At 35.7% G+C, this 14,433-nt stretch overlaps 3 protein-coding genes across 15 annotated transcripts in view; 2 read left to right on the forward strand and 1 right to left on the reverse strand.

Annotated features, from left to right (window-relative positions):
- ubtd1b (ubiquitin domain containing 1b) overlaps positions 1 to 1,698 on the reverse strand; it is a 40,281-nt gene extending 38,583 nt beyond the window's left edge. Inside the window, exon 1 of the mRNA XM_087275368.1 lies at positions 1,510 to 1,698. The gene's annotated coding sequence lies outside the window, so the exon portion shown is untranslated. The remainder of the gene's footprint in view (positions 1 to 1,509) is intronic.
- Positions 1 to 14,433, forward strand: part of frmpd2 (FERM and PDZ domain containing 2) — a 451,768-nt gene that overhangs the window by 301,564 nt on the left and 135,771 nt on the right. The gene's annotated exons all lie outside the window — the stretch shown is intronic.
- Positions 3,460 to 14,433, forward strand: part of mms19 (MMS19 homolog, cytosolic iron-sulfur assembly component) — a 43,500-nt gene continuing 32,526 nt past the window's right edge. For 10 of the 13 annotated variants that reach the window (XR_015503521.1, XR_015503522.1, XR_015503523.1 and 7 more), the window contains exons 1-8: positions 3,460 to 3,591; positions 5,758 to 5,806; positions 6,710 to 6,810; positions 8,658 to 8,743; positions 8,828 to 8,902; positions 9,648 to 9,717; positions 11,818 to 11,946; positions 13,939 to 14,000. Coding sequence is in view for 7 of the 13 variants with exons in the window: in XM_087275199.1 (XP_087131325.1) it covers positions 3,504 to 3,591; positions 5,758 to 5,806; positions 6,710 to 6,810; positions 8,658 to 8,743; positions 8,828 to 8,902; positions 9,648 to 9,717; positions 11,818 to 11,946; positions 13,939 to 14,000 (660 nt within the window). In the remaining 6 variants the exon portion in view is untranslated. 13 annotated transcript variants of the gene reach the window in all.

Genomic DNA, 14,433 nt, shown 5'->3' on the forward strand with positions numbered 1-14,433 from the left:
GGGGGGGGGATCTCCTCATCCACCACCAGTGTGCAGCATCCACCTGGATATATATATATATATATATATATATATATATATATATATATATATATATATATATATATATATATATATATATGTGTGTGTGTGTGTGTGTGTGTGTCGGGAGTTTTCCTGGATGTTAGTATGCTTTTTTTTTTAAATTACGAACATTGATCAGTGATCGCACTCGTTCACTAGCCGACAATAATACAAGTTTCTGGCAACGCAGCATCTCGTTGTCATATTTATTTTGCATTGTTTGCTGATTTTATTAAACAAAACTAGCATAAGCCGAGTATTTGTGTGAGTTGGAGCAACTTTGCCTTATGGTGAATGCAGTAAGTGACTGTATTATCATCAATAACGTTACCTGATTAGCACTAAAGTTCAGAACTCACAAAAACGTAAAAAACTTAATCTTACCTATAAATTGTTCTGCCTTTAGTTTGTGCTTTGTTGTCTTTGTTTGGTCGTTACTACACCCGTAGACAGCGCTAAAGTCCCGCATCTTCACGTAATAACACTTGTCTAGTGCGGTTGAATGACATTTGTCCTGGGAGCACTGTAGCAATGTGGCGGCGCTATTGACGCATGCTCAGGGTCCCTGTGCGATATCTAGTGTATATATCTATGCTCTAGAGGAAGCTTCAAACTCCGTTGGAAAATAAGGCTACAGTAATTTTATGGGTTTGTTCGTTAATATCTTTAACATTATTGAGCAAATTTACTGTATATGGTTAACACACACACACACACACACGCACACACACACACACACACACACACAATTGGTTTTATATTTGCACATTCAGACTTTCACCTTAATGTTTAAGAGGCCATTTATATGGATAAACCTTAACAAAATGAGAATGGTTGGTGATATATACATCCTGTTTATGGCACATTAGTATATGTTAGGGGGCTTGTAAATAACTCATGAAAGAATAAAGTTACGTTTAAACCAAGCACACCATTGTTTTCTTGTACAAATTCCCAATTCGTTTATTAAGGTGTATCCATATAAATGGCCCACCCTGTACAACATTGTTCGCAGTCAAATAATTAGTGCTAAATGTTATTTTAAAGTCAAACTTTCATGTAATATGTAACCCAATAACTCAAATGTAACCCAATATTTAAAGTACTGTGGTGAACAAAATAAGTTGTCACTGAACTAATGTAGCTATGAATATAAAACCAACTTTACCTTAATAGTTTACTCGCCATTTACTCACCATCAAATCTTTATAAGTTTGTTTTTCTGTTGAGCACAAAAGAAGACATTTTAAAGAATCTTGAAAACTAGCCAGTGTAGAAACAAAAATACTATTAAAGTCAATGGCTACTGGTTTCCGACATTTTTCAAAACATCTTCTTTTGTGTTCAATATTAGAAAGGTCTGAAGCTAGTAGTTGGTGAGTAAATGATGACCTCATTTTCATTTTTTGGGTGAACTGTCCGTCCTTTAAAAGGGAATTTACTTACCATCAGGTCATCCAAGATGTCGGAAACCTTCCGTTTAGTAGAACATTTAAAAAAGATTTAAGTGGAATCATTAAACCTTTTTTGACTCTTAAAGTCCAGATATAGTCAAAACTGTCTTTGATATTCCACTGAAAAAAAAAGTCACATACATCTTGGATTGCTTGAGGCACAGGTGTCAAACTCAGCTCTGCACAGTTTAGTTCCAACCCTAATTAAACACACCTGATCAAACTAATTGAGTCCTTCAGGCTTGTTTGAAACCTACAGGTAAGTGTGTTGGAGCAGGGTTGGAACTAAACTGTGCAGGGCTTCGGCCCTCCAGGAATTGAGTTTGACACCCCTGGCTTAAGGGAATTCTCAGCTTAGGGTGAATTATCCTTTTAAGATTGAAAGTGAGTGTATTTGCCTGCAATGAAGCTATTTAACATATAAGCTATGCATGTCATTGCTTCTGGCAAGCATTCATTGGTAGCCTACTGTGAGAGTTCTTGTACTTTTTCAGCATATTCTGCTTGTGCATATTGTTCTTGTGCAACGTTTGGTAAAAGTAAGTTTAAAAGTTACAAACATCTATGCTATGATACAATTAAAATAACAACAACAACAACAAAAATAATTGACATTTTATGAGACCAGTTATTAGTGTCAGGAAGTTCTCACGAATTATATTGAACCAGAGGTTCTCATCTCCACTAATTTTTTTAAATCTCTGACTGCAATTTACAAGTTTCCCACCTGCGTTTCAGCCTGAAAGGAGCAAATGAATCATCAGATACTAAAATTATTTAAATATATATATATATATATATATATATATATATATATATATATATATATATATATATATATATATATATATATATTCATTAAAGTGCTTGACAAATGTATTTATTTATATTTAATTTTTATTTGAATTTCCATACAGAAGTCACTTTGAACTAATACCAACCCCTCATTTCGATTGTGTTAATAATAAACGCAAAAGACAAAAAACAACAATTTATTTGCAAAACTGAATCTACTGAAAAGCAAAATTACATCATTAACTGTTCAATTTTACACTAACAAGCCAAAGAATTACACATTACTTTCAAAGGACTGGTCTCGAAATTCATCATTTTCAAATATAAGAAATAAAATTATTATCAAAACAATACAAATTGTATTTTTATAGATTTTTTTAATTCATTCATTCATTTTCTTGTCGGCTTAATCCCTTTATTAATCTGGGGTCGCCACAGCGGAATGAACCGCCAACTTATCCAGCATATGTTTTACAAAGCGGATGCCCTTACAGCTGCAACCCAACACTGTGAAACATTCATACACACTTATTCACACACAGGGGCGTTGTGGACATTTTAAAAGTGGGGGGCAGCTGTATGAAATCCAAAAGTTTACATTCATATAATTATTAATCACCTGTTTCTAAATGGTCTGTCTATAAAAGTCTCCCCCATACACTACAGACAATTTAGCCTACCCAATTTACCTGTACCGCATGTTTTTGGACTTGTGGGGGAAACCCGGAGCACCCCGAGGAAAGCCACGCCCACACGGGGAGTACATGCTAACTCCACACAGATGCTAACTGACCCAGCTGAGCAGCCGAGGCTCTAACCAGCGACCTTCTTGCTGTGAGGCGATTGCTTGAATTTTTATGTATGTGAATTTTTAAAAAAACTACTCTTGTTGTGTTTTTACTAAATAAAATGAAAACAGAGAGTTTTCTTATTTTTATAAAGGCCAAAACAGTATATACAATATATGCATACATACAATACCAAATGGACAAAATAATTATCTTTAACAATGAAAAAATAAAAAAGCAAAAAAAGTACATTAAAATACATATTGGAAAAAGCAAAATGTAAAAGCCATCAAACATAAGAAAAGAGTTGTAAACAGATGTTTTGTCAGGATAAGTCGCGGTCGCCGCGGCTGCGGTGCGCATGCGCGGCTCAGTTTGAAGCCCTGACTGGCTGCTCTTCAGGATGGCCGCGGATAACAATGTGCTGCTGGGTTTAGTGGAAGAATTCGTGTCCGGACAGGTTGATAGCAAGGCTGCAGACACGTCGACAGGTATCTCATCCATCAATCTATCTCGTCTCCCCCGTTTCTCGCCACTTTGATCGCTGACTGCAAAATAAAGCTCTCCGAAAAGCCGCGTGTGATGCTGTGTCTGAATGCCGAAAGCTAGCCACCACATCCTGTACACACACACATACTGTGGCTGCTGACAGGCGCTCAACACAAACAGCAAACCTTTGTTACAATTGTACGACATATTTGATTGTTAATTCCTCCAAAACACGAGTTGCCATGGCGTCGTCTTCTTTATTCACTGTTTGGGTGATTGTCTGCTAGGCTGCTAGCAGAGCACCTTCAGTGAACCTTGCAGTGTACTCTCAGTGTTGGGGTAAAGTTGGTTAAATAGTCCCACATTCGTTCATTTTTTAACAGTGACAACTTGTGGCACGGTCCCTATAATGTTAACCTTGCTACTTTGAATATTCGCTGTGAAATGTGATGTACATATGACTTAAAAACAACATTAGCACTGTTTAATTGACTGTGAACAATGTTGTACTGTGATAGTCATTGGCTGCTAATATGATTTTTCTATTTAGAATTATTTTGTGAAATTATATTAAGTAAAAAGTCTGAATATGTTTATATAAAACCAACTTTACCTCAGTGTGCATTTGTACTATTTGTAGTTCTACATTAAACTGCTTTAATACTTGGAAACTTGCTGTATTTTAACCTCTAAATATTAATAATTACAATCAAAAGCCACTTTTGTGTAAAGTCAGTAAATATTACATTGAGGTGAAGTTATATATTTGCACATTTGTTCAGTGACTACTTCTAACAAGCTCCCTATATGTTTACCATGCTACTTTGGATAGTTGGTCTGAAATCACATGTATGACTTCAAAACAACAACATCAGCACTATTTAACTGACTGTGAACAATATTGTACTTTGATAGTCATTGGCTGCTAATATGATTTCACTATTTAGTATTTGCAAGAAATACTTTTTGGAAATGATATTATTAAGGAGAACGTCACGAATGTGTGAATGTAAAACCAACTTTACCTCATTTTTAACATGATTTACACAAGACACCCAGTAAAATTTAATTCAATGTAAAAATAATAGTAGGAGTTTATATACTAAATTGCTGGCATATTTAGAACAAGAGTCATTTGATGACTCATAAGAAATTGTATGTTAACGAATGCAGTTAATAAATAATAACTGGAGTTTTTAAGATATTATACTTTGCCAGTATCATTCTTTATTCATTTGACAGAAAGACAAATGAAGTTTATATTTGTATCTGTTGTGCTGATTGGAAATGGAACATTATTTATAATATATTTTAAAGATTAAATTTGGAGCTCAAATTCAATTTTACATTGTAAGTCATATTATAACTTTTATTTTTATTTTGCGAAACTGAAATTAGAATTTTGTCTCTCTTTCATAAATATAGCTTTTGGAGATGCAATAATTTGTACATCCCTCAATCGTCATTTAAGTCACTTAAGCATCTAAGTCACTTTATATCAGGGGTCACCAAACTTGTTCCTGGAGGGCCATTGTCCAGCAGGCTTTAACTCCAACCCTAATCAAACACACCTAAACAAGCTAATCAAGGTCTTACTAGGTATACTTGAAACACCCAGGCAGGTGTGTAGAGGCAAGTTGGAGCTAAACCCTGCAGGGACACCGGCCCTCCAGGACAGAAATTGGTGACCCCTGCTTTATATCCTCAAATATAATTGTTTACGTTATATGTAAGTCTGATCTCAAAGTCAAAGTCAGCTTTGTTGTCAATTCTGCCTCATGCACAGACATACAGACTACAGAAATGACTTTACTCTCAAACCCTGATATATAATAATATACAAATACATAAAATATAAATACAAATAATTTTATTAAAAGCCAAAATACAAACAATCTATATACTAATGATCTTATTTATTTTAATGAAAGTTAGCAGAATTTCATGCTTCTTTTTAATTAACTATATAAGTATTTGCATCTGCACTATTTTTTGTCCCACTGAGTAAAATTGAAATTTATTTTTTTATCAAGTATGTAGTATGTGAACCACACAACCCATTTTTTTTAAATAAAAAATGACATTACAAGACATAAAAACATATGAAATCATTAAATTTTCTTTACAAATATTTTATCTGAGGCTTCAGTTTATTTCATTTTTTTAAGGTGTCAAGAACGGGCAGTTCACAGTTCTCCAACTGGTTGAAGCATTGGGGTAAAGTTTTCTATATCATCTATCTTTCCACCTATCTATATACATCCATCCATAAACATTAATATGCATCCATCCATCCATAAACATTATTATCCAACCGGAATAATATTCATCCATCTATCCATATATAAACATTAATATGCATCTGGAATAATATCCATCCATCCATCCATAAACATTAATATCCATCTGGAATATCCATCTATCTATCCATCCATCCATCCATAAACATTAATATCCATTTGGAATAATATCCATCCATCCATAAACATCAGTATCCATCTATAAACATTAGTACTTATCTGTCCATCCATCTGTTCATTCATCTATAAAGATTAGTATCCATCCATCTATCCATCTATAAACATTAGCATCCATCCATCCATCTATCAATCCATCCATTCATCCATCTGTAAACCTTAGTATCCATCCATTCATTTCTAAACATGAATATTCATAAGCCCATCTATTCATCCATCCATCTTTTAACATCGGCATCCATCCATTTATCCATCCAAACTATCTGCCTGTTTGTCCATCCAACCAACCCATCGTTGGTAAGTCCATCCATCCATCCATCCATCCATCCATCCATCCATCCATCCATCCATCCATCCATCCATCCATCCATCCATCCATCCATCCATCCATCCATCCATCCATCCATCCATCCATCCATCCATCCATCCATTCAACATCACATTTCACATATGTTCCCAGTATATACATGTGTGCATCCCTAGATAAAAGTACAAGTTGTGCTAACAGTAATAAAAGTATGAATTTAATGTCTGCATTTATGTTGTTTTTTCATTAGACTCCATTGGTGATTTGTGTCCTCTGTGAGAAATGCATTATAAACCTTATTTTATATTTGTGTGTATGTTATGTTTGTGATTGTAGGGTGAGTTTGACCAGCTCTCAGCCTCAGACTCGTGGCAGAGGAGTTCAGCTGCTTTCTCAGGTTTTGCAGGAATGCTACAGCGGCCTGTCAGAGCGCGAGGGTGAGACATTCCCCAAGACTTACTTTTGATTGGAATTAATTCCTTCAGTGCTGCACTGACAACATGGTATTAGGATTTTTTTTGTTAATCCACTCACACAAGTGAACAGTGCTAAGTACTAGTTTTGTAGCTCTAGTTATCACATCCAACATAAAAGTTATCCAACATAACAGTGTATATAAAAAAGAAAATCAAACACAGAGTATGAAGATCTACTTTCTTCCGCCCTTTATTCACATCTGCAGCTGACGTCAGAAAAGACGATGAATGATTCTCTAGCGTAATGTTTAAAGTGATGACAAAACAGCTGATTTTGCTCACAATTTAAGATTATAAGGCTGAACAGCATGAAACGCCATCAGTCTACATATATTTCCCAGTATTTTTCTGTTGCAATCAGGAGACCACAATAATTAACCCTTAAAAAGCCAGAGCAAAGCAAACACTACCGGATTACTATGGTATTAATACAGCACTACAAAATACAAAAGAGAGAGGTCGACTTAAAATGTCACTTACCTGTTCTATAATGATTTATTCAGCTGTAGTTTGAAACGTATGTTGAAAAACTGCTGGTTTTCTCCCCTAAGGACTTATTATGCTGTCTTTGTCGCCATCTTGTGGCGGAACGTCAGCCGTCTTTGCTCTGCTCAGTATGACAGGCTGACGGCGCCAACGCGCTCTCTCTCAGAAATTATAAATATTTAAAATAGGCACGATCCTTATAAATGAACTGCATAGTTGCAATCTAAACAACTACATTCTCAACTAAAAAAGCCTCAATTACATGATGTTGTCCAACAGCAGCAATATTTGTCAAACTGTAGTCTTCTGCTTGTTACTCGTGTGGGCGGAGTAATACAGAAGGGTGAATAATACACAAGGGATCTATACATACATACACACACAAATATACACACACACATATATACAGTTGGCACTATATATAAAAGATATTTCAGTGACTTCTATAGTAAAATCTTATCTGTTTCACAGTAGGTTTCCTTACTATACAGCAGTGGTTCTCAAAGTGGGGGTCGGGACCCCCCGAGGGGTCGTGGGGCAATGAAGTGGGGTCGCCTGGTGATTTCCAAAAATCTATTTATTTTTATGAAACCATAAGAATTAACATATTTTATCCATAACTATACTGAAAATAAATATTGTCGTTTATAGTTACTATATACTATATAGTTACTATAGTAGCTTATAGTTACTAGTTCTATTGGATTGCGACCCCTGGGGTAATTACATTATATTTAAGGCAGCAATAGCGTCAGATGCTTTTTGATTTTATAACATCAGGTTATACTTTCTGGCACATTTTAAGCACTGACACAAATTTAATTGGTGTGTCTGCGTCATTGCATGCAAGGTTTCTGTATTTATAACCACCTCAGAGGATATTGGGGGTCGCGAGTCACTGGCATTGTTATTTTGGGGGTCGCGGGCTGAAAAGTTTGGGAACCCCTGCTATACAGGGTTGATAACCATAAATACACTTTCCCTGGATTCCTTGCCTGACACTTAACGCTATATGCTTTTTTTTTTGTCAACGTTATTATTATTATGGTAATTTTTTATTAATATTTGTTGAAGGAAATACAGTAATTTACCTTAAATTTTAGACATTTGTTTTACGATCCTACCGTATTTTTTACTGTAAAATTCTAGCAACCACAACTGCTGTTTCTTTTATCGTAAAGGTAATGTTTTTAGTGTTATATAGGCTTCAGATAGAACAATGCTGTTTTTTTTTTAACTGTAAATGTAATGTGTTAGTATGGTATAGGGCTCAGGTAGAATGATGCTCTGTGTTTGGCTTATCTAACATTCTGTGTTTGCAGTGGAGGTCCTGATAGCGTTCTATGAAAACAGACTGAAGGATCACTATGTTATCACTCCACATGTTCTTCGGGGGCTCAAAGCTTTGGTGAGTGAGCACTTTTGCTTTTAAATGAGCATGTAATTATTGACTCTATTGGCAATCTGATCATTGATTTTTCTTTTCTTTCAGGCTAAATGCTCCGTTCTGCCTCCCGGTTCAGCGGTGTCCATTTTGAAATCCATCTTCCAGGATGTTCACGTTCAGGTAATTGTTTTAGCTTGAATGTAGTATAAATCAATTAAATTTTCTTTGACCTCTTCTCATATAAGATATTTTTTTTGTTACTGTTCTAAAGCCTCTGACCATAAAGGCGTTTATAATGTAACAAAATATCAAAATATTGTCGTGTTTATATATTAGAATTGTTTCCGAAAGACTTATGTTCACAATTTATTTACAAGTTCCATTAGTTAATGTGTTCACTAACAATCTCCTCTAAGAATGAACAATACTTGTACAGCATTTATTACTTATAATTCATCACTTACTAATGTGTTATTAAATTCCAAGTTGACCTTGTTAACATTAGTCACTGTGAGTTAACAAGAACTAACAATTGTCCTTTTTATTAACGTTAACTAAGATGAATAAATAGCAAATGTGTAAATTAACATAACGAAAAGGGTTTCCAGAGTGATTAAAAGTACATTTTCTAATATAACGCAACGGAAAAGAGATTTTAAGTTTTTTTATATTGCTTAATATTACTGTTTTTAGTAATCAAATTAATACAGCCTTGCAACTTCTGAAAAATGATGCACAATATCTTTAGCTAAGTATTTTATTATTTGCCGTAAGCTGATATACATTATTTCTGTGTAATCTAAGTGGCAGTAACTATATAAACATTAACTAATCTACATTCTCGAAGTTCATTCTTCAAAGTCATTCTTATACTTTTATTAACAAACCAATTGAAATATTCGTCTGTTTTATTCCTCTGCAACAGTCCCTGATGGTGACGGAGAGATCATGTGTTTACAACATTCTTATCAGTCTGATGGAGTCCAGAGAGGAAGGTATAAAATGTTCTCACCTTTATAGGGACGTACGGTTGAAGACAAAAGGATTTGCCCTCCTGTGAAAATGTTATGTGTTTTTCAAATATTTGAAGTAAAGTGTAATGCTGCGTTCACACCAGATGCGGAACGCGCGTCAAGCGCGAGTGATTTACATGTTAAGTCAATGCAAACGCGCTAATAGACATCCTGCGCGAATGGCGGCCGCGAATTCCGCATTTGAGAGACGTTTTTCAAAATATTTTTAAGTGTAATAGTGTTAAAAACTAAATAATTTTCTTCATAATGATGACGCATGATCGTATAAGTGCATTCGATTTTACTAATTATTAGGGCTGGGCGATATTGCAAAATCATTTATTTCAAATCATTCAATATCGATAATTATTGAAAAATTTGAACAATACATTTTGGAATATTAAGATATTTTTTATTTAGCCACTTTAATTCACCAACATTATTAAGGCAAGTAGTTTTAATATTCAAAAAAAGATTGAAACAAAATATCTCATCTCTTTAAAGTAAAATAAAGTGTTAAAGAGATTGTGTACAATGATAAAGCGTAAATGCTGACAAAATCAAAGCAAACTTTAAGGTGTGAATATTAGTGATACAATAAACCTCAAACTCTCTCATCAAGACAAATCCAACCATCTTTGTTCAAATACACACCGCAGCATTACAAATTGTGAAGTTGAATGACTACATTACCTGCTATGCTAAGAAATCTTTTAGATAGGGTGCTAGTAGCTGGGATGCACAAGAAAAGAAACCAAAAAGCCACTCTGCCAACATCCTTAAATCCTTTTATTTTTTTACAATCTCTTCTCTGCTGCTATACAGCACTCATTTTCTCATATATAGTTATCCTGACCTGAAGTGACCAGTAGGGTTGGGCCGATAGACGATGCCATTGTCAATCGCCGCCAATAGACAACACTATGCTGAGCTGGCATTGCTGATCCTCCACCCCGCCCCGGTTGCAAACCTGCTCGCGAAAAATACACTCTCAGGCCCCGTTTACACTAATACGTCTTAAGGCCCATGCACACCGAGACGTTTTTTTGCTCACGTTTTCCGATGACGTTTAACGCCTCGTAACTAATTAAAGGACGTCAATGTGATGTGTGATGCACACCAACGCACAAAACGCCAGGCGCAAAAGCATCATTTAAAAAAAAAACGCCTCATGCTCATTTTTTTGTTTAGATGCGCGGCGTCAAAACCTTCTCTACCTATCAGATCGGCACTTTTTTGTTCACGTGCACAGAGCTGCTGAAGTTATCGTTAACGGCACTTGGAGGCGCTCAAGCGCAAAACTGTCAATGCGAGCGCAAATTGAAAAAGATGCCTAGAGGCGATATGAACATGGAGCTGCTTATTGCTCTGGTCAACAATAGTCATTTCTTCATCACTAGAGCTGGAGCTGCTGCTTGAACCATCCATGCTTGTTCGAGTCACCAGTAACTTCATAAACAAACGTGTGAACTTCCTCTCCTCCTCTTCTTCTGTGTTATAAGCGGATGTCAGAAACTTAAAGTTGTGCAGCGCCATCTAACGTCAAAAAAGTGATTTAGCATACTCGTCTGCTTGACGCCAGTAAAAAGCGCTTGGGTTTGAACACTGAAAAACGTCTCGTAAAACGCTGACGATAAACGCAAACTAAAATCATCCCGGTGTGTAGGAGCCTTTAGCTGGATTTATCACTTTACTTAGAGCTGTGTTGCACACTACGTGGAAGGTCATTTTCAAAAACCCACAATAGGGGCTCTTTAACTCCATTAATTAGGTTAACTAGGCAAATTAGGTTATTTATCGTTACTTAAGTCATTGGACAACAGTCGTTTGTTCCGTAGCCAACTAGAAAAATATATAGATTATAGAAATATAATCATTTTAAGCTTAGCAGTTTTTAAATGCTTTTTTTTTTCAGCCCAACTAAAGGGAAAAAAACACTTTCTCTAAAAGAAAAACATGATAGGAAATAATGTGAAAAATGTCCTTGCTCTGATAATCATCAAAAACAGTTCTAATATTGTGTTTGTATTTAGAAAATAGGCAGTGCAAAGCATCAGCTCTGAAATCTCTCTTGTTTTTCAGAGCTCAAAGGTTTGGGCGCAGACTTCATCTTTGGATTCGTACAGTCAGTGGATGGAGAACGAGATCCACGCAACCTCCTGCTGGCCTTCCAGGTGGCCAAGAACATCATTTACCGGGGTTATGATCTCGGTTAGTAGACCTGGAAGTGCAGATGGATATATTGTGTTCAAATTCCATTAATATGCTATTAGATTGATCAGTCCCACTTTAAATTAAGCCGCCTTTCCACTGCACACGACATTTGGACATGACTGTCGGAATACGCCCCCTTGTGGCAGTATAATTTTTAAGTTCTGACGTGCACCATGGGAGAGAAGCTGTTCTCGCAGTGTCCGAAATAAAGGAGTGGAAAAGCAATTCTCCATGGTTGAATGAAATAATGAATGAATACTAGAAACTCTAAAAATATTGGAGGGAATGTGGAGACAACATGAAGCATTATATTTTTATTACTTTATTACTTACATTTATGAATAGAAATGTTTTTTTTTTACATTTATAACCAAAATAACAAAATAACCGAACAAAATAACCAAAATATTTTTTATATAAAATATATAAATAACAAAATCAATTCCTATTTCTCATCTTGCGCACACGGATCTGCTTGAACAACACTGGAATACATCACATCCGGTCGGCCGGTCGCATACGGTCTAGTTGCAAGAGTTCAAATATTTCAACGCATCCGCAGCTCAATTCGAATCCGAATTTTCCCGCATACTTAGATGATCGGAACTTCACGCAACTCCCAGACTACTATCCATTGGAAATGAATGACTTCCGGTCTGTTGCTTGTCATGTGCAGTGAAAAGGAGGCTTCAGGTGGCCTTAACTGCTTTGTATTTACATCAGAAAATAAATACAATGTACATATCATAAATGTAAGCACATAAATTAATAGCAGATTTAATTACATGCAGGTCTTTATTCAATCATAAGTACAATGTAAAAACATCTATTTACATAATAATTGCGTTGTAACAAATGATTAAATTTCATCGCAAGTACATATTAGTTAAGGCCGTCTAATATAACGTGGGACCAAGTGATCAAATTAAAAACCGTAATATATTATGTATTATAATTAATGAAATGTAGTATTTTAATTAATTTGTATTAGAGGTGTGAACCTACACTAGTCTCACGGTTCGGTTACGATTATCATGCCTTCAATTCGATATTTCGGTGCATCACGGTGCTTTTCATACACAGTTTTATATTTTATTCACAGCAGCAGTTCTTGTATTAAAATTTATGAATATATTTATATATTATTTGTAATACAATTTTGTCATTTAATGCAATCAGTCAGAAATATAAACTGTACCTTTAAACAACACGAGCATTTAGCAAATAATATAAACAAATATAAATATCCAGCTCAATTTCTGATCCTTGTCTAGTTCTCTTACACCTCTTTGATTGGTCACACCCTCAACAAAAACGGTTGCGATTGGCTCTTGCGCGCTGCGCTCTTCACAGATGAGTGACACTGAGTGGCAGGCTTCATCGACGATCTCACAGCTGATGTATGATAGACACGATGGAAAAAACTCTGCAGACGCGTTTCTGTATCCAGAAGTAAAACTGTAAAACAGCCGAGATGAGAAGAAAAGCCACGCCAGCAGGTCAAATGGGCCACTGTGTGTGTGTGTGTGTGTGTGTGTGTGTGTGTGTGTGTGCGTGCGTGCGTGCGTGCGTGTGAGTGAGTGAGAGAGAGAGAAAGAAAGAAAGAAAGAAAGAAAGAAATGGAGTAGGCTACTTTCATTCTCTCGATCTCTGTGAAATAGGGGCTTTTGTTGTGTATGTCAGTGAAAGACTGATCCAGCAAACACACACAGTGAAATTGTGCACAGTTTATGAGTTTTAAGTAGTTAAAGCGTTGTAAATACTCGCGATCGCCTCCCTCGCGACAGAGCGCATATGAGGTAAATGACGTCAGTAATAACCGGTTATGATTATTACTGAACCGATACCGAATTGTCCGAGTCTGCATTGCGGTGCACAGAAGAAACAATTAATTTTGACACCCCTAATTTGTATCTTTATTTACTTGACAATTTGCAAATCGGAGCAGAAAGTTGATTGGTTAATGATTCACGTCTTCATTTCTTCCAGGTAAATTTGTAGAGGAGCTCTTTGAAGTGACGTCCTGTTATTTCCCCATAGACTTCAGCCCTGTAAGTGCTCCTGTATACAGTAACTTTATGCAGCTTTTCTCATTGTAGCCTAAAATTCTGTACATCTTGGTGACTAGATCATAGTCTTACAATACTGATCAAAAGTGTGGGATTTTTAAAAAATGTTTAATTAAAAATAATTGGTTCAGCACGATTGCCTCCGTGCTGGGAATTTCGTGCCAGTAATGGTTTGTAATCGTGACGCACCAGGGTTCAATGCTAAGGATTTTTTCTACTGGCCTGATCGGGTCAGTAGTTCCGATTTTTACTTGCACTGCCAAAATTTTCACTGACCCCACCGAAAAAAAGTAGTAAATAACTATTTCTTAGTCACATATTTTAAACAATATGTCAAAGTCAAACATAACTTTAGCATAAACTTTCTTTAAATACAGCTGACAATTTAAAAAAATACAACTGTGATGTAAATAAA

The sequence above is a fragment of the Danio rerio genome, chromosome 12, assembly GCF_052040795.2.
Source record: "Danio rerio strain M-AB ecotype USA chromosome 12, GRCz13ab, whole genome shotgun sequence".
Taxonomy (NCBI): domain Eukaryota; kingdom Metazoa; phylum Chordata; class Actinopteri; order Cypriniformes; family Danionidae; genus Danio; species Danio rerio.